Genomic DNA, 19,014 nt, shown 5'->3' with positions numbered 1-19,014 from the left:
ATGAGATGGTTTGGGAGGGGTGTATGAAAAGAGTGACCCACGCACCCACCCACCCAGAGAGGCGAGAGAAAGCTGGGAGGAATCCTCCGAAGTGGCCCTGGCCTGGGGCCCTGGGCTGAGAGGTCTGTGTCACTGGGAATAGGAGACAGTAATGATAATAGACAACACCCAGTGCTTACTCTGTGCCCTGCACGGTTCCAAAGCACTTTACACCTCCTGGTTTATTTAATCGGAGCCCCATGAAGGTAATTTCTTTTTACTGTGCTCATTTTTCAGGGAGGAAATTGCCCCAGTGAAAGGTTAAGTGGTTCACAGACATAGGCTAAATAAGTGACCACGTCTGGATTGGACGCAGGCAGTCTGGCTTCAGCATTTAGGGTGCAGAGTAGGAAGGAAGGGTTAGGTTCCGGGTTTTTCTCAGTACTGAGGGGTCCAGGCCCCTGGAATGTGATGGTGCAGGTTTTCCATGGCCTGAGTTATTCCTAGGCTGGACCTTAGGGAGAGGTTGATAGCTGGGCTCACTTCTGCCTCAGTTTCCCCATCCATCAGAAGATTCGGTTTCCACTGACAAAGGATAGATGATCTGCACATTTCAAGCCCCTTTCCAGAAGGAACTAGCAATGTACCTGTGATGTCAGAACCTCCAACTCAGGCTTATACAGTGAAAGGTTTGGGAGCAGGTAGGATAAGACCAGTGCAGGGGCAGCAAATGAGTCCTTTGGGACTTGAGATCCAGAAGTGGAGAAGAAAACTGCAAGTGGGATAACCAAAGGCCCAGCAGGGGGCCCTGCAGTTCCTGCCACTGTTGCCAGTGTTGCCCTCTGCTGGCTTCTCCCAGACTGGTGTCATCAAACCCTTTTCCTGGCCCTTCATGCTGAGCCTCTACTTCACCGCTCTCTGCCTCAGTGTTCCCCACTCCTTCTCCCCACCCCAATACTCCCCTAACTCCTTCCCCCTCCCCCATGCACCCTACTTCCTTTCCTCTCATCTCACCGGCTGGCACATTTTTGCTGGTACCTGAGAAGTCCCTGCCCAACCCTCTTCTCCCTTTGTACCTCCAGCCCTTCCCTTTCTTCCTTGCAGCCCCTCTCCCCAGTGTCCCTTTTGCCTCTTCTTCCCCTCCTCTACCGGACATTTCCTACGCCAGTCTTCACCAAAGGAACAAAGGAAAGTCCCCAAGTTTGCTCAGGGCAGGGCTTTCAATGTTGAGAGCCAGTCTCTGCTTAGCTAATGTTCACTCTTCCGTTCTCCCTTGTTCGGAGGTGCATATGAGCTGAGGGGAACATGAGAGATCTCAGGGTAGAAGGAAAATCACTTGCCCCGGTGGGTGTGCCCACCCCACAGAGAAAACAGGACACAGGCCCACAGCAAGGAGGACAGGGGAGGGTGAGGTGGAGGAGATATGGGGAGGGGAGGGTGGAGGAGATAGGGAGGGGAGCTTGTTGGATTTTTCTAGAGAGACAAAGCTGGAAAGGATGGTAATATTTTGGGTGAGAGAGTCAGTATCCAAAATGCTTCTGAAAAGCAAGTAAAATGAGCCAAAATCCAACAAGATGACATTTAAAACGAATAAATATAAAGTTCTACATTTAGGCTTTAAAAAATCACTTATGTAAGCACAGCATGGAAGAGCTCTGGTGAAAAAAGAATCGGGGGTTTTAGTTGGCCACAGGCAATGTGATACAGCTTCCAAAAATGTTTATGTAATGTAATCTTGGGCCCTATTAGCTAAAGCGTCATGGCCAGAAGAGAGAGGTGGCGAGCCCTCTCTTATGCATGGATCAGGCCACAGTTGGAGTATTTATCACACTCAGAGTGCTTAAAGGATCCTCCTTGGCCACTCTGGTTTGCAGTCAAGAAAGTAAAGTTTTTGGAAGCCAGGTCACATCAGGAATGGTGGAGGGAGACAGGGATGTTCAGCCTGAAGGAGAGAAGACATGATGAAAACTGAGACTCCTGCTTTCAGATACTTGAAGGGGTGTCATACAGCAGGAGAGTGAAAATAAGGGTGGCAGATTTTAGCTCTGTATAAAGAACAACCCAAATATTAGAGCCGTCACACAAAGGAGTGGGCTCCTTGTGAGGTGGTGAGCTCTCAATCCTGAGATGTAATCAAGAGCAAGCTAGTTGCCCATTATTGGGAATGCTCCAGTGGGGAGCCCTGTATGGAGAGGAAAATTGGGCTAGATGATCCCCAAGGTCAGTTTCAAGGTTAAACTTCTCTGACTGGCATCTCCAGTGGAGAGGAGGGGAGAATGTGGGCTGGAGGTTAAGAGGAGTTGGGGCAAATGGAGAGGAGGAGGGGGAACTGGACAAGTACAAGAGTTGGGAAGGAAGAGAAAGCGGGCTGGACCAAAGTGGGTGGGTGGGGGTCCTTGAGGAGGGCTCCAGGGAAGGGTTCTAGGAATAGGGTTGTGGAATGAGGCAGGGGAGGGAAGGCTGGGGCCGGGATCCCCCTTGACCCATGCCCTTACCCCCAGGAATGACCTGCCAAGCTCGGAGCTCCTACCTGGTGGATGAGGTGCTGTGGGGTCACCGCTTCACGTCAGTGCTGACCCTGGAGGATGGCTTCTACGAGGTGGACTATGCCAGCTTCCACGAGACCTTTGAGGTGCCCACACCCTCATGCAGCGCCCGGGAGCTGGCCGAGGCCGCAGCCCGCCTTGACGCCCATCTCTACTGGTCCATCCCCAGCCGGCTGGATGAGAAGGTGGAGGAGGAGGGGCTGGGGGAGGGGGCGGGCGAAGAGGCTGGGGCTGACAAAGAGCAGAACGGCTGCCTGCCGCCCCCGGAGAGTGAGTCCAAGGTGTGACCAGTTTCCTCCAGATCCCTGTGGCAGGGCCAGACACAGGTACCTGGGGAGCTGGTTATGGAAGGTGGAGGAGGGCGCAGGCAAGGTCCCTGGGAATGCACTAAAGCTGGGGAGCCTCCTCAGAATCTCAGGTCTGGGATCCAACATGGATGGGAGAGATCCTGATTTCAGGAGGACGGAGGGTGGGGAATGGGTAAACTCGCCAGCCTGTCTGTGTTTGACCTTCACTTCTGTTCACGCGTGGATGGATGGACAGAGGATGGACCTATGTGGGTTGGATGAGAAGGTGGAAGCAGAGAGAGACAGCCAGCCAGCGGATAGGTGAATGGGCCAACAAACCAACAGACAGGTGGTGTGCTCAGGGCTGCCGCTGACTCATAGAGCATCTTGGTGCAAATTCTAAAAAGGCGCCTTTTCCCTCCAGACTGACACTACCCCAAACTAGGGTGCATGGCTTGGGGAGCAGAGTGTGGGCTGGAGTTTAGGCCCCACTCACCTCCTCAGCCAGCTTCCCTGAGTCTGGCACACCTGTCTCACTGGACACAGTAGCCCAAGCTGACCCAGAGGTGAGAAAGCTGGACGGAGGCGGGCAGAGATGAGGAGGGTGCCCTCCCAGCTCCACCCCTGCCACTGTGACAGGCTGAGAGGGAGGGCGAAAGGCTGCAGGGCGGCTCAGCAGGGTGTGAATGACCTTGTCCATGTGTGCAGGGAAACCGGCGATGGGGGAGATGCCAGAGCTGGGGCCCTGGGGCAGGGCCTAGGAAAGGGGAACAAGGGATGGCTATTTTCTGACAGTGAAGTGAGGTCTCGTGAGTACCACTGCAGGGGTGGGAGGGGATAGAGAGGTTCTGAGGAGGAAGAAGGGCCGGGGAGAGATGGAGAAACATGAGTTCACTAGAGCTGGGACACGGGGTCCTCAGGAAAGCAGAATCGGTCTTAGGGCACAGTGACAGGGAGTCATTCACGTGGTTCACTGGGTGCCCGTTGGGTCCAGAGCACTGACCCGGGCATGTGTGGGGAGGACAGTCAGAGACCCGATTCCTATTCTGGGAATACAGTACACGTGGGGAAAACAGAGAAATATGCCTGTGGCAGCTGTTTCAAACTGAGAACCTGGGCGATCTCTCCGAGCACGGGGTGGAAGGGCTTGGTAATCAGAGTTGCGTCAGGGATTGCGTCAGGGATTGCGTCGGGCCTGGAGAGTGACCTGAGCCAGCAGTCACGAACTTGGGTGGGCATCAGGGTCCCCTGGAGGGCTTGGGAACACATATGGCTGAGTCCCACTCCTAGAGTTTCTGACTTAATGGGTCTACAGTAGAGACCAAAACTTTGCATTTCTAACAAGTCCCAGGTCCTGCTGACGCTGCTGGAACAGGGACCACGCTCCGAGAAGCCCTTCCCTAAGCAGACTTGGGGGTCCTGTCAGGAGGTGGGCGTCAAGCTGAGGAGTAGCTGAGGGTCCTTGGGGAGGAGACTGAAATATAATGGGTATGGAGAACTGCGGTGAGGGGAAAGGAGACCGTGAAACCAAGGCTGAAGAGTCCGACTCTGGGCCTAGGGACTCGCCCGTCAGTGGAAATAGGGCTGTGACAAGCTAGAGATGGTGTTTGGGCAAGATGAGTAGGCAAGATAGATGGGACAGAGCAGTCGGGAAGGCTTCAGGGGAAGTGCTGCCAGGGTGGTGCTGAGCTGAAGTAGGAAGGGCATCTGTGGCAAAGGAGAGAATCCCACGTAGGACTTAAGAGGCAGGATTAAATGTGGGAGATGTGAGAGAGAGAAGCGAGAGTCCAAATGTCTGGATGTGACTGTGACCTGCCGTCTGCCCAGCTGGGGCAGGAGCCCCTGGAGAGGTGTTCCCACGCCACGTGTACCCCCTTCCTGGTGTCATCGCGGTCACCAGGGACACGCCCCACCCCAGGATTGTGAAGGAGGAGCAATGGCGAGTCGAGAAGGGGCAGAGGTAGGGGGACCTGCCTCTGGGAGAGATGTGTGCACACAGGCAGACACACCCTCCCACCACACGGGCCCAGCAGTGACCTCCAGCCCTTGGCCCGGGCTGCACCCCATTCCTGTTCTTTAACAAAAGTCTGAGCCCCTTGCGGGGAAGCACCCCAGTGTGCTGCATTCCAGGCTGGGAAGCTGGGGTCCTGGGGGATGCTGTGCCTCCTAGAAGCAGGAAAGGGGGCTGCAGAGGGAGCCCACGCCAGCTTGGGTCCGCTCGGAGAGAACATCTTTGCCTCAGGTCACAGGGTGACTTGGGTCACTATCACCCAAAGATGAGGTCCCTGAACACTGGTGCTGGCTGTTCCCAAAGAACAAATGTTGGGGCATGGGGGTAAGAAGCAGTTCTGGTTTAATTTGCTGAAACATCTGGAGTCCGGACAGGAGGGAGTGGGCTCTGGGTGTCCACACTCACTCACGCGGTAGTTCACCCATTGCAAGTGAACCCACCGTAGAGGAACTGAGGCTGGATGGAAGGCATTGGGACCCCGCCACCCCTCTCCTTGCCACTCAGCGACCACTCAGGGCCCCACTGTGTGCAGTGCAAGGAGTCTGGGGACCTGGGTTCTAGGCCTGACACTGTCACGAATTAGTTCTATGACTCTGGGCAAGTCGCATCACTTCTCTGGGCCTCAGTTTCCCTATCTGTAAAAACAACACTTGGTAAACTGGTAATGCTCAATAAATGTTTAAATCACTGAGTTGAAAGAGGTAGACTGCGTGCCTCTCGAGGTGCAGTGCAGCTAAGAATTCTAGGATCCGAGAATCCTTAGGCAGAGACAAATGCAGGGAGCCCCGGGGGCACGGGAGGACGGGTGAAGCAAGGGGGCTTGCGCGCAGGTGGTGGGGCGGGTGTGTGCAGGGGCCCCTCTGACTGCTGGCGTCCCCGTCGCCTAGGTGGCTGTGTCCTGGGCCTTCCATTCTGCTGCTGTCAGGCAGAATAATGGAGATCAGGGGGAGAAAGGCTGAGGCCCCAGGGCCTGGGGGGAGGAGTCAGGTCCAAGATCAGCCTGACGGAGAGAATGAGACTGCAGAATAGCATGGGGACTCAGAAAAGGGCACCGGGCCCTGGAAGACCCTGCCCTGCAACCTGGGAGAAGTCTAGGGGCAGAGGCCGTGCTCAACTGGAACTCATCCCCCTTTCTCTCTCCCCACCCCAAGGAGGAATCCCAACAGGAACTGGCTCTGCACTGACAGCTCAGACAGCAGATGGGACCCAGGTTTCCCCTCCCGGGGTAGGTGGCACGGCCCACGGAGGCCAGATGGTGTTTCTGGGGGGGGAAGAGAGGTGCGGGTCGTCCAGAAGAGGCTGTCAGCCCCCAGTAGCCCACCTGCCACGCGCCCCTGCCTCTTAGAGCCTCATGGCGGGGAAGACACAGCCAGCCCTGGATTTTATAAAACAAGTTTATTCACATTTTAGAAAAACTAATTCTAGGACAGGGAACGGCCTCCCTTTGGGCTATGTATGAGATCATGAACAGAAGGCCAGAGGGAGGAGCTTGGGAAGGAAGGAGTGGGGCATGGGGGCCGTGTCCCCCACTCTGGGTGGGAGTAGGTCAAATAAATTAAAGGAAGGGCAGGCAGAGGGAGAGGGTATTCAGACACCAGAGGCGGGCTTGCGGCTGGGCTGGAAGATAGTCACACCTGCAGGAACGGGAGAATGCACGTGGAGAGTGTGAATTCCTCCTGGCCCTGGCCCGCAGAGCTGAGAGGGGCTTCTCCTTCTCCAGCTGGGACCAGGGAGGGAGCTGCTCATCTCAGGACTAGGGAAGACAGGGATGGGGATGGGGGTCCTTGCCCCTCACCTGGGGTGTGAGGGATCACCGTTTCTGCAGCCTCTTCATGAAGCAGCAGGTGATGGAGCCCAGGATGGTGGCTCCGATGGCTAGGGCAAGCCCTGCACCCACCAGCAGGGGCACAAACAGGGTGTCCAGGGCTGGGCAAGAGAGGATGGCTGTGTTCAGTCCGGGGTGTCACTGCCCTCCACCCACGTGCCAGTACCTTCTCGGTCAGGCTGTCCACACCACCTCCTCCCGTTCCCACACAGCTTTCCCCCGCCTGCTCCCTGCCCGCTCTGCGCTCAAGCCAGCCCCTACCACCAGGACACCGGGGCAGCCGGGCACTGAAGGGCTGAAAGCTGGACTTTCAGACTTTCCGTGTGAAGCAAAGAGGAAGAGAAAGAGGAACCACAGGGACCACTGGCAGGAGGATGAGATGCAAAAAGGAGAACAAGAGCATGGGGGTGAGGGGGGCTGGGGGCGCGTGAGCAAGGGGGGGCACCGCTCACCATGTGTGTACGGGTAGACCGTGACAGGCCCTGAGCGGGCACTGCCCGCCTGGTACCAGCTGTAGTCAGCGTGCTGCACCCAGGCGCTGGGGGCACAGTGGTACACGCCTTCGTCCTCGGGCCCCAAGCCGTGCAGTCTCAGCCGATGGCTTCGGGGCCCCACCAGCTCCACGCTGACGGGGCCTCCTCCGGGCCGGACCCCCAGCTCTGCCACACCGTCCTGGCCCACGCCACCCACCAGCTGGGCAGGGGCAGAGCTCAGCTCCCCGTCCTCCAGCCTCTCCACCCACCAGCTGGCAGCCAACCGCAGCCCGGGGGGGCCGCCCCGCACGGAGATGTTGCAGAGCAGGGAGGCCGTCTCCCCGCGGTACACTGTGCCTCCCGCTAGCCAGGCCACAGCCTCCAGCACCACACCTGCAGAACAAAAGTCAGAAGGTGAAAGGGGCATGGGGTTAGGACTGCTGTCCAAGCAACACCCCAGAAACTCCGGGTGTTCCCACAATCTTAGAACAGGAGTGTGAGACTGAGACACGGAGGCAGCCGATGGAGAGGGAGAGAGGCACAGAAACAGAAGGGAAAGGTTCTGCAGACCCCATATCCTGTCCAGGGCCAACCCGCCCCCTCTCACCTTCCTCACGCACGTGCACGGGGAGGGGCCGGGAGCGGGCACTGGCGGCTTCCCGAAGCCGGGCCCCAGACCCTCGGACATAGGCCTTGGCGAGGCAGCGGTAGGTACCCGCATCCCCGGGCCGGGCAGCCTCCAGCCGTAGCCGGTAGGTTCTGGAAGCCACCTTCTCCATGGCAATGTGCCGGCCCTCGTAGCCAGGGCCCAGACTGCCCACACCCTCCGTGTCCAGCTGGGCAACCAGGCGGCCGGGCCCAGGTGCCCCCGCAGGTGCCATCTCCCAGCCCACGGAGTAGGCGGCATGACGGCCCGTTGGGGGCAGGGCCCCTGACACATTGCACAGCAGCTCCAAGGGCTCCCCTGGGCCGATCCGACGTTCCCCAGGCCCCACTGTCACTGCCAGCTGGCTGGCTGAAACACAGGAGGGGAAGGGGTGTCAGGGAGGCAGGAGAGGGCACAGAGCACCTGTCCTTCCTTGATAGCAGCAACTTCGAGGCCACCCGTCTTTGCCACCCAGGGGCCTGGCTCTCACCCCTGAGCCATGGCCCTCCCATCCCCACACCCAATTTCTGAGCAGAGAAAGCCCGTCAGGGGTACAGGTGCTAACAGGAAGCGATACTAATGGGACTTCACTCTAGGGAAGGTGGGCTCCCTGGAGTCAGACGATGGCCATCTAGTGCCCATGGTGCCTACTGAGATACCAAGGCTCCCAGCTGGCACCGTGGGACGCGTGGCACTCACACAGCGTCTGCACGTCCACGTGGGCCAGGACAGCCCTCTTCTCCGCAATCTGGGCCCAGCTGCCGTCGGGATCCTGAATCCACTCAGCGGCAGTGCAGTGGTAGGTGCCTGCGTCGTCCGCCTGGGCGCCCCCCACCACCATGCGGTAGCGCTCAGTCCCCTCCTTGCCCAGCCGCAGCTCCCCTGCCGCCAGCCGCTCAGCGTAGGGAGCTCCGGCCTCCACGGCCATGTCGGGCCGGAGTCCCACCACTTCCTGCAGCGTTGCTCGCCCCACTGGCGCCTCGGGCACAGCTCGCCCAAAGGACACGGCCAGGTGTGTGTGCTTCTCCGTGCTCGTCCGTGCCAGGCAGCCCAGTGCCAGCTCCTGCCCCTCGTGCACCATCAGGCGAGGGGGTGAAGCTGGGGCCTGACGGCCCCGGGGCCCTGGGGGGGCAGCAGATACCTGCAGCATATCTGGAAGAACTGGAGAGAACAGCTGGAGTGAGGGAGGGCTCGGAGCTGTACAGTAACTAACCCTTGGTACTGTTTCCTACCTACAACCTATTTCCCTAAATAGACTGTGAGCTCCTAGAAGGCAGAGACTTCATGCTGTATTATTTCTTCTGTAACCCAATGGTGCCAAGCACAGTGCTGGGCACACAACAGGCACTCAATACTTGTTGAATTTCATAGAACCAGCCCATCGCCTACTGACCCTTATGTTTGAGACTGACCCCTGTTTGAAATACTCAGAAGAGTGGCTCTGTCTTCCTTCTCAGAAGACAAACTTGAGAGCAAGAATGTCATGTGGTCTCACTCCTCCTACCCTGCCTCTATTTCCCCCGCCACCCCCACTCCCCCAGATCTGGATCCTGGAATCTCCAGGAATGGAGTCTGTTCACCCTGTCAGGCTCCCCTACCCCATCAGGGAATGGAAAGGGGCTGGAGAGCTTAGGGACACTTCTCCTCTCCCAGGAAGTAGCTTGACAGAATAAGAGCCGTGGACTGGAATGAAGAGAGTTAACCCAGAGTTCTGGGTTAGAGTCTCAGGCCAGCCACTAACTTGTTGGGTGACTTCATGCAAGTCACTTAACCTCGTTGGGCCTCAGGTTCCTCTTAGGTCCCTGCTGGCCCTGACTTTCTGCCTTTTGGGAGGGCACGGCCCTGACCCCATCCCAGGGCCCAGTACCTCTCAGTTCCACTTTGCCGCTGTAGCTGCCCAGGTAGTGGGCATCAGTGGAGGGTGTGTAGCACTCGTAAATGCCAGCATCCTGGGCCTGCAGGCGGGCAATCTTGAGCACCACGGCATCACCCTGCAGTCGCTGCACCTGTACCTCACCAGCTGCCACTCGGGGCCCAAAGACAGCATAGGAGAATCGGGTATCCCTGGTACTGACAATGCCCAGGGCAGCCTCTGGGGCCTCAGGCCTGTACAGGAACCACTCGAAGTCCTGCTGGGCAGGGCCCTCGTAGCCAGTGACATTGCAGGAGATGGAGATGGCTGTGCCAGCCACGCGATACAGGGGCCCCTGAGGGACTAGCACCTCCCGGGCACAGCACCCGACTCCTAGAGGGAAGGACAGGAGAAGTTAGGGATGCCTGGGTCCCTACTGCAGCCCCCCACCCCCACCCCCGCATCACTCTTGACCTCTGCTTGTGAAAGGAAAGGAAACCTGAGGGAAGTTCGTGTACACTTGGGCCCTGTTCCGAGAACAGGCAAAGGATGCTGGGAGGTAAGACACCTGGGTCTCAAGGAGGTGGTGGTATAGAGCCAGGTTTGCCTCAGACCCCAGAAACACCCCATTACTGGCAGGCCAGAAGCAGAGCATCTAAGGTCAGAAAGGAGTATCTGCTTCCTGATTTAATGCACGCCATATGCAAACGAAGGCTTCTGTTAGGGAGTTGGAGTATCTGCTTCCTGATTTAACCATTCCCGATTCCGGCTGTGCCTTAATTCCCCCTCCACCCCGTCTCCCCACGTTTATGCCAGCTGAGCCTTCTAGCTAAGGGATCCTGAGACCACACGTCCCCCTCCTTTGTTTGAAGGGAGCTGGCCAAATCTTGATCAGAAGGGCTGGTTCGCTCAGCTGTGTCACCTGGGCCAGGGGACTCCAGACAATGGAGCCAGTGGCCCGAGCAGGACAGAGCACAGGCCCAGTCAGTTCTCACCACACAATCCCTCCCCACTCCAGCCGTGCCATGAGCTCACTGCTCCTCTGCCCCACAGCGCTGCCGAGGCAGCTGAGGCTCATGGGGCAAGAACCAGCCTCTGCCCTTTGCCTCTGGAGGCAGAAGCTCCCCTCCCCCACCAGTGCCTGCCAATCTTCCCGGGCAGGCCCAGCTGACAAACAACCCTCACCCCACCCCCTCCAACTCCCTAACAGAAGCCTTCATTTGCATATGGCGTGCATTTATTTACATCCCCGCTCCCTTTCAGTAGGGCGGCAATAACCCCCCAGCTGCCCCTTCCCATCTTTCTCTCCTCAAAGAGGCCAACATTCTTCTTCACCCCACCCTCACCCCTACCCTGCCCTCGCAGATACTCCCGGTGGCCTTGGAGGGCTCAGCTTCTTCCTTCTCTCCTTCCATCCTTCCACAGCCCCAGATCACAGAACCTCAGAATGTAAGAAGGGCTGGGTCAGCCCTCTGCCTCCACTTTACAGATGAGAAAGTTAAGGTACAAGAAGTAGAATGTCTTGGCCAAGTTCCTACTATCCTTGGCTAGCTTCCACACGCCCCTGCAGAGGGACAAAGCCAGAGAGGCATGGGGAACTCCAAGGAGAGGCCTGAGGGCACTGACCTCACCAACCAGAATGTCCCAGGGGCATAACCGGCTGGAGGAAAACACCTAATCTGTACTCAAACTGTCCTCCAGCTCCTCCAGAAGCACTACCCTCACCTTTCCCTTCTTCCTGCGGCTGAGTCAGAGGGAAAACTTGTGGTTGCTCGGTTAGAGCACAGGCTGGGATCAGGAGGTCGGGTTCCAGCCCCAGCCCCATCCCCATCCTCAGCTGTACCGCTTGGACCAGCCCCTTCCACTCCCAGGCCTCAGTTTCTGGAAGAGAGCTATGAGCTTCCACCCTGACAGTGAGTGAGCCTGTGTCTCAGCAGGGCTCTGCCCGAGGATGTTTCATAATCAGAGCGATGGCGGAGACAAGCGAGCTGACACCTTCCCTGGGCTCCGGGCAGACTCTGCTCAGGAGGGCCCCCTCCCATCTTCCTGCCTCCACAAATGCTGATGCTTGGAGAGCCCCATGGGAAAGTCACCCCCACTGCCTCGGGAAACCAGCTGCCAGGCAGCTCTCTCCCCAGCCAGGTCCCCTCCTCTGTGTTAGCGGAGAGGGAAAGGAGAGCAAAGAGACCAGCTTTGGAGTCACATGGGAGTGGTTTCAAATCCAAGCCGCAACACTCACTAGATATGTTCTCTGGGGCAAGTGACTTCATTTCCTCATCTTCAAAATGAAAGTTAAGCACCTACACCCAGGGCGCTCACATCCGGCAAGCTCTTCTATCTCTGCACCACATTTACCCTGGGCTCCTCTCTGCTCCACGCTGCCCACTGGGGAAGAAGGGCCAAGTACTAGGCAGCCAGGCCTCACAGCTCCTTCCTCTGTACATCCTCCTGCCTCCCACCCAGGGCCCGAAGGAGAGGACTCATGCTAGTCCCCCTGGGCCCAGGGACCTATGCAGCACAGGGAGGCTCCTTGGCACCACGATGGAGCTCTGGTCTAGAAACAGGCGGCTGGGGCTACGTCAGCCTCTGCCTTAACTATGGCAGCTCCAAATCCTGGCACCAAAGCCACCCCCTCACCACCCTGTATTCTTATTTCAAGGGTTTCAGTCTCCTGAACATCTGTACATGCAGTCTCACTGCCTCGATACCATACTCCTCCCCAGACCATCCCTACAGGGAGCCCTCCCATTCACGCCAAAAACATTTCCACCGTCACGGTCCTCATGCATCCATGCGGCGGTGGCCCAGAACACCCACCACAACAGGTACAGGGTGCTTGGAGAGCTCAGCATCAGTCTCCACGGAGCCTGGTTTCTCCTGAGGCAGGGAAGCTGGGACTAAGGGGGTGTGACAACCAGGGAGGCTGCAGAGCCAAGTGCTGCTATCTGGGAGAGGGAAGTGGGGGAAAGACCCAGCCCAGGATGGAGCTGGAACTGCCTCCAACTTCAGATGATGAAGCGGGGTGGTAGGGGGGTGCAGTTAGGGTAGACGTACTTCAAAGATTGTGGGCAGAACCGGCCCCTGGGCCTCCAGCCAACTTGGGCAATTATAAAGATGGACAGGCACTGCCCACCAGGGCGAGCACCCAAGGCCGGGCCTTAAGCTAAGTGAGGCAGAGAGGAGTCGCAGCATCTGTGCACAGCGACCTCAGGACCTGAGTGTGCCGGCTGAGAAGTGGGGCCTGGCGGTTCCTGGGGGCGACATCCGGTGGGTCCTCACTGTGCCCCAGCCCGGGGCCTAGAACTGGGGAGCCTTCACCGCTACCCCACCCCCGCCCGCCCCAAGACTGGCTCGGAGCGCGGCCACAGACAGCAGCTGGGCGCCAGGCCCGGGGAGGCTGGGGGAGCCCCTGACGGAGAAGGGGGTGCGAGGGGCTCCGAAATGCTGGGGAGGAGGGCTGGGATGGTCACCAGGTGGCAGGCACCTGCCGGGCGGGGCTGGGAGCCAGAGCCGGGCTTACCCAGGATTAACAGCAGCAGCAGCGGCGGCGGCTTGGGACCGAGGGCGCCCATCCTGCGCAGCCGGCTCTGCGAAGGCTCTGGGGGGCGGCGCGGGCTCTGGGTGGCCGGGGGTTCGGGGGGCGCATGCCCGGGTGGGGGGCACGAAGCGGGGCAGCGAGGCGTGGGTGCGCGGAGCGAAGCTGAGCGAAGCTGAGCGAAGCTGGAGCTGCCAAGTCACGGCCCTCTTCCCTCTGCCCTCTTCCCTCTGCCCTCCTCCCTCCTCCCTTCTCCCCTCCTCCTCTCCTCCGCCTCTGTTTTCCCTCCCGCCTTGGCAACTCGGAAGACCATTCCCGCCCCGCCTTACCCAGGCCCCGCCCCCGCCCTGGGCTCCTGGCCCCGGCCCCGGCCCCGGCCCCACTCCGGTCCCCAACTCCGCCCTGACCCCTCCAGACCTTGGCCCTGCTCAGGTCCCCGGGTGTGCCCCAACGGGGTCCTGGACCTCGGCCCCGGCTCCCCCCGACCCTGCTCCAGGCTCCACCCGGACTCCAGCCCTAGCCCCGCCCCCTCTTCGGTACTCGGCTCCGCCCCGACCCCCACCCGGGCCCGCCCCCTCAGCCCTGTCTCCGCCCCGACCCCGGTCCGGGGGCGGGCTGCACCTGGTCTTGGCCAAATCCCCGGCTGCTCCGCGGAGGGCACAGGTACCCTGCACCTTCCAGCTTTTCCCTGAGAGTTGGATGCAGGGGCCCTGGAGTCGGCGAGGTGACTGTGGCTTCTCACTTTGAATCCAGCCATTTGCTCTAGGCCTCTAGGCCTTGCCGCAAACCCTGCTGAAGTGGGAAAGGGCGGGATCTAGGAGTTAAGGAACGAGGAGGATCTGGTCTGAAGGGCGCTTCAGGGCTCTGCAATGTCACTGGAGACCTGTTTGCCACCCCCTCGGGGCAGAACCAGAAGTGAGTTAGGAGGCTGGGCCGTTTGGATGCTGTCACTTCCTGGCTGGCGATCCTGGTCAACTTGCTTAACCTCCTCCAACCTGTTCTCTTGTTGGCAAATTGAGGTGGATGACATCCATCCCAAAGGATTTTTGTGACGTTAATTGAGATAATGTACAGAAAGTGCTTGGCACAGAATACACTAAATAGGAGATGGGACCGGGGGATAAATTATTTAAACTCTTTGCTAAGAGGTTTAGTTAGGACCTAAGGAAAGGGTGAGCCTGGGTTTAGGTGAAGGAGTCTCTAGTTCCAGTGAGGAGAAGTGGACAACACTCTGCACTGGGAGGGGTGGGGTGTGCCCTGGAGGTTGGAGACAGGAAAAGGCATCTTTCCTAGGCACTCTGTTTCTTTCTCAACTATGGAGAATGTGGGGAGTGGGGAGGAGCTGGAAGGGTGGAGCTAGAACCAGGAAAAGGGACAGCCAGGTCTGCAAAGCTAAGCCTGTCAGAGTGGCCCTCCGTAGGAGGTGACCCCAGAGCTCATCTAGCACCTTCATCCTCAAACTTCCATCAGTCCCCACTCATTCCCCCAACCCTCCCACTCACTCGTCACTCCCTTTTACAGAGGAGAGAATGGAGGCCCAGAGAGGGGAAGTGACACAGGCCAGACCAGACATTCCTTGACTTTGTCTTCCCAGAGCCTGGCACAGTGGCTAGATCAGGGGAGGTGCTCAGTTGAAGCCGCATTCAGGAACCCTGGAGAGACTGGAGAAATTCTGAGACAGAACGCTGGGGACAGTTGAGGGAATCAGAGGTCCAACCCTCCCCTCTCAATACTTCCAGTTCTGGCCCAGGAACAGGGCAGCAGGGTGCCTTTTTCCTCCTACTTTGTCATATCCACAGCCTGATATCTCCAGATTCATTCCATCTAAATTCATCCACAGGCCAGATTGAGCTGTGTGAAAACTGAAATGTATAGGGAAGCTTTTGGAGGAAAGCCACTCTCCCTTTATTGGGGAGAGGAGTGAACATGATACCTTCCTGATGCTTGAGAGATGAGAGATGTTGCCAAACATCATCATCATCATCATCATCATCATAGATGCAGTTTATGGGACGTGTTGATCTTAAAAATAACAAGGTCTTAAGCTAGCCAAAATGAGTTTATTCAGGAATAGCAGAGGAATTACAATTTGAGAGGAACAAACTATGGTGAACCATAGGCATGTCAGAGGAGACAAAGGGAAGGTCAGCTTTCATTAGGTTTTAGGAGGAAACTGGATAGGGCTGTGGCAGTTTTCTTTTTTGTTAACTGCAACTGGTGAGCAGCTTGTTGTTGCTGAGTCAGAAGGAAACCCTTCTTCCTGCTGTGATCTGTAAGCTGCAGTGAGTGATTTGTGTATGAGAGCCCTCTCTTCATGGCTTCCTGACTCCATTTTGATTTAGGTTTCCTTTGTTCATTTTCACATTTTCCCCTTTTGATCAAAATCTTTCCTTGAAAGCATCGTGTTGAGTCAACATTCTGTTTGGTGCATAGTTTCTGCAGAGGTTGGGCAGGCAACAGGTGCAAAAATTTAAGATTATACAAAGCAAATTAAAAGTAATATGACTTTGTTTGTATGATGGCTTTAAGTCATGATCCTAAAGTAGTCAACTAGCAAGTGCACTTGTTCCCTGTTCTCGTATAATTGAGTTCCTACTTCTCCAGAGGCGTTTACCCATATGCAACAGGTGGTATATGCTAATGCCACCTGGTTCAAAATCAAGGCTATTGCTTGTCTACAACTACTTTAGCCAAGGAATCAAGTGATCATTGTTAGGCTGCAGAATCAGCTAGCTCTTCTAACGTTAGGGAGAGATTTATGTTCATATTCTCATTGGAACTTTGACCCAAGGGGGAAAGCGTCTCGCTATGGAGGCAAGCCCGGAGTCATGTATGCCCCAGGTAGTTCCCATTTAAGATGCTTACGAAGATATAATGGGGAAGATCAGTGGGAAGCTTCAGATTTATTATAGATATTAACAGGGATGGTTAAATATCCCAGTAAACACTGGCCTCCCATTTACCAGCTGTCCAAACATTCATAGGCTCATTGAGAGTTTCATTTGCCACAGACAAGGCTAAAGCCAGGTGGTGCACATAAGACTTATTAACAGTGCCACTAACTGGAATTTGCCAGTGGGTCCTTTAGAGCCAAGAGTCAATGACGTTTGGGGAATATTTAAGAAGAAACCATTCTGTTCTGTGGATTTTGTCCCTAAAGGCTGCAAAGAGAGGGGTTATTTCATTACATCAAGCAGACTCAATACCAGAGGGTCACCACTGTCATGGACATATCGAGGTTTCTAGTAACATATTCAACAGTCAGAAGGTTTCCCCCTTTGGCAATGGATTAGGAAGTATGGGTAAGAGCATTGTCTTTCCAAGAAAGAGAGGGAGAAGATAAGGCAAGAAGTAAGAGTAAGGAAAAGATATACAGGCCGGTCATCATGGGAAAGCTGTTTCCTTAAGCTACTGTATGCTTCAATTCTTGCAAATCTTTACTTTTAGGTCACCAGTTGGGATGTAGGTCCAGTTGGGTTTGGTGCTTTCTTTAGATGTGATATATGGATCCAAGAGCCTATTCCTTGGAGTTTCGTGGCACAAGGGTTGGTTAACAGTACCTGATAGTGACCTTTCCAATGGGGTTGAAGAGAGTGATGTCTTTTCCAATAGATAACTCTCCAGGTTGTAGGGTATGGTGCTTAAGATCTTCATGTCCTGGGAGCATGCCATGGAAAGATTGTTCTAATATACGGTTAAGCATAGTTTGTGGGTTCCTAAAGGAGTGGCCCTGAGGTTCAGAAGGACCAATGGCAATGCTTTTGGCCAGGGTATTTGAAGGGTCTCTACAGATTTTTCCTGTTGGGTTTTGATGATGCCATTGGTACATTCGACTAGTCCTGGAGACTGGGGGTGATAACTGCGGTGAAAACGTTGTAGAACTGGCCATATGGCACAGACTTCCTGTCACACTTGACGAGTCAAGTGGGTTCCCCTAACGCTATGAAGTTTAGGGGCGGTTCCCTCAGGTAGGAATGATCTTTTCCAATAGGTTCTTAGCCACGGAGGAGTCAGTAGCCTGTCTACATGGAGAAGCTTCAGTCCAGAAAGAAAACATGCAAATCGTTGCCGAGACATATTTACACCCGTGAGGTGGGGGAAGCTGTATGAAATCCATTTGCCAAGGCTCACGTGGTCCATCAGGCAACGTAAAGTGCCGAGAAGCAGTGAGGACAGATTTTTCTGGGTTGTATTTTAGGAATAAACATCATCCCTGGATCCAACATCTTCCTAGGCAATGCTGCCTAATATTGGTCTGCTATCATCTGCTGAGAATTCATGACTTGGGAAAGCAACTTTAAAGTCTGCACACTGGTGTTAAAATTCACGATATGCAACACTTTCAACAGTGTGTCAACCTGCTCTCTCACTTTGTCATCACCAGTCTGTTCAGTCTTGTTCAAAGGGCACTAAGCATTTTTGATGCAATGGTTTTTTTCTCTTGACTTGTTGAAGTTTATCAGAGATCCCCACTATATGAATCATTTTAGTATTCTGAAGCAGGGTCTCTTTAATAGTAGCCCCAGTGGAAAGTCATTCCCAGCCTGGAGAAGGGTTGGGGAAAGCCCCTGTGATTCCTCGGAGTCCCACCATTGGGATGTGGAAGGACATTGGAAAGATTGGTTGGGTGACTGAAGACTCCTGGACCATTTAGTTTATAGCAGCCTTTTTTAACAGTGTCCTGACTTCTTACAGTAACAACAGGCCGGGGAGATTTTGCTTAAAGGCCTCCATCTGCTGAAGCTAGAGATTCAGGATTTTAATGGTCTTTTTCTTAGTATAATCATCTAGGGTGCAGGCTAATTAGTTTGCCAAACTAAGTCTGCAGTGGACATGGTTTCCCATTCTATTCTGGCTCTCTTAACCAAGAGAGAAAAGTCCTGGTTTAGCCCATTCATGAACACAGATTTGAAGCCTACCCAATTGGATTGGACATCCAGAGGGAGACCAGAAATCTCCAAAACATTTGGAGTTGACTGTCATAGTTGTGCACAGGTTCACTGGGTTTCTGAGTGTAAGCCTGGATCTTATTCCAGTTCACAGGGTTTTGGGATTTCCAGGTGGTCATTTAGCAACTGCCCAGCCTGATCCTATAACAAGGCAGGGGGTAGGTCTCTCATTTGCAGTTCTAGAGATTTTCCAGGATTATCCCAAGTAGCTGTTTTCATTCAATGCTGGGCTTGGCCTTTGCCAACAAGCGTGTGAACTAGCTGGTATATATCTGAGGAACCTGACTGGTAAATCTGGGTAACTGTATTAAACGTCTCTGCAAAATCTATAAGGATCTTCAGTAGCTCTAGGAAAATCCTTGACTATGTCTTTTAGTTTGGCCTTAGTCTACAGGACATAGGAAACTGGGGGCTTAGCAATAGGATCCTCAGAGGGACTGATTTTAAAGGAGCAGGTTCTAAGAGGTTCGGATGAAGAGAAAATAGGGAGAGGTTTGGAGAAAAATGGAAATTCACTGGAAGGGTTGGAATGAGGATGTGGTGGGTAAGTGCAGTAGGGGAAGAGGATGAAGAGTCTTCCAATGCGTTTTAATCTTCTTGTAATGGTTTATTCACCCCTGTCAATTTAGAAAGGTTTTTTTGTAAAGCCTCAAGATGTCAACTGAAATACGTATCCCATTCAATTTGTTGTATTTTAGAGTTTTGGTCCTCAAGTTTGGTTCTGAGAGAAACAAATTTGGGGAGATTGAAGCTTCGCCATAATGGCCACTGAAGTTCTAAATTATCTTTGGTTAGATCAGTCCATTTCATTAAAAATGCAAGTGAGGAGGGACCATAGTTTTTTTTGTTTGTTTGTTTGTTTTGCGGTACACGGGCCTCTCACTGTTGTGGCCTCTCCCGTTGCGGAGCAC

The 19,014-nt window shown here is 55.2% G+C and overlaps 2 protein-coding genes across 10 annotated transcripts in view; one reads left to right on the top strand and one right to left on the bottom strand.

The window, feature by feature from the left end:
• KCNJ9 (potassium inwardly rectifying channel subfamily J member 9) overlaps positions 1 to 5,561 on the top strand; it is a 55,725-nt gene extending 50,164 nt beyond the window's left edge. For all 3 annotated transcript variants that reach the window (XM_033856553.2, XM_073805643.1, XM_073805641.1), the window contains exon 4: positions 2,481 to 5,561. In XM_033856553.2, the coding sequence (XP_033712444.1) occupies positions 2,481 to 2,812 (332 nt within the window). In that variant the 3' untranslated portion in view covers positions 2,813 to 5,561. The remainder of the gene's footprint in view (positions 1 to 2,480) is intronic.
• A 638-nt stretch (positions 5,562 to 6,199) lies between these two features.
• Positions 6,200 to 13,975, bottom strand: IGSF8 (immunoglobulin superfamily member 8). 7 transcript variants are annotated; one of them, XM_073805640.1, is made up of 8 exons: positions 13,140 to 13,496; positions 11,859 to 12,004; positions 9,635 to 10,012; positions 8,467 to 8,928; positions 7,729 to 8,136; positions 7,101 to 7,514; positions 6,619 to 6,749; positions 6,200 to 6,457 (listed from the first exon to the last, which is right to left on the bottom strand). In XM_073805640.1, exons 2-7 carry the CDS (start codon positions 11,887 to 11,889, stop codon positions 6,634 to 6,636), a joined length of 1,809 nt encoding a protein of 602 aa, XP_073661741.1. In that variant the 5' UTR covers positions 11,890 to 12,004; positions 13,140 to 13,496; the 3' UTR covers positions 6,200 to 6,457; positions 6,619 to 6,633. The 7 variants fall into 7 exon arrangements, with proteins under 7 accessions (XP_073661741.1, XP_073661740.1, XP_073661738.1 ...); XM_073805639.1 differs by lacking the exon at positions 13,140 to 13,496 and adding an exon at positions 12,437 to 12,870; XM_073805637.1 differs by lacking the exons at positions 11,859 to 12,004; positions 13,140 to 13,496 and adding an exon at positions 13,572 to 13,975.
• Between the last annotated feature and the right edge of the window lie 5,039 nt (positions 13,976 to 19,014).

The sequence above is a fragment of the Tursiops truncatus genome, chromosome 1, assembly GCF_011762595.2.
Source record: "Tursiops truncatus isolate mTurTru1 chromosome 1, mTurTru1.mat.Y, whole genome shotgun sequence".
Classification (NCBI taxonomy): Eukaryota; Metazoa; Chordata; class Mammalia; order Artiodactyla; family Delphinidae; genus Tursiops; species Tursiops truncatus.
The sequence above is the reverse complement of the archived record's forward strand: the minus strand, read 5'-3'. Positions and strand labels throughout refer to the sequence as shown.

Coding starts and splice junctions, on each gene's coding strand:
- IGSF8 (XM_073805637.1), bottom strand. CDS start 13,911: ATGGCTGGATTCAAAGTGAGAAGCCACAGTCACCTCGCCGACTCCAGG. Junction 10,013..13,571: donor GGGACCTGAGCAGGGCCAAG/GTCTGGAGGGGT, acceptor CCTTCCCTCTAG/GAGTCGGGTGCTGTGCCCGG. Junction 7,515..7,728: donor CGTGCACGTGCGTGAGGAAG/GTGAGAGGGGGC, acceptor TTTGTTCTGCAG/GTGTGGTGCTGGAGGCTGTG.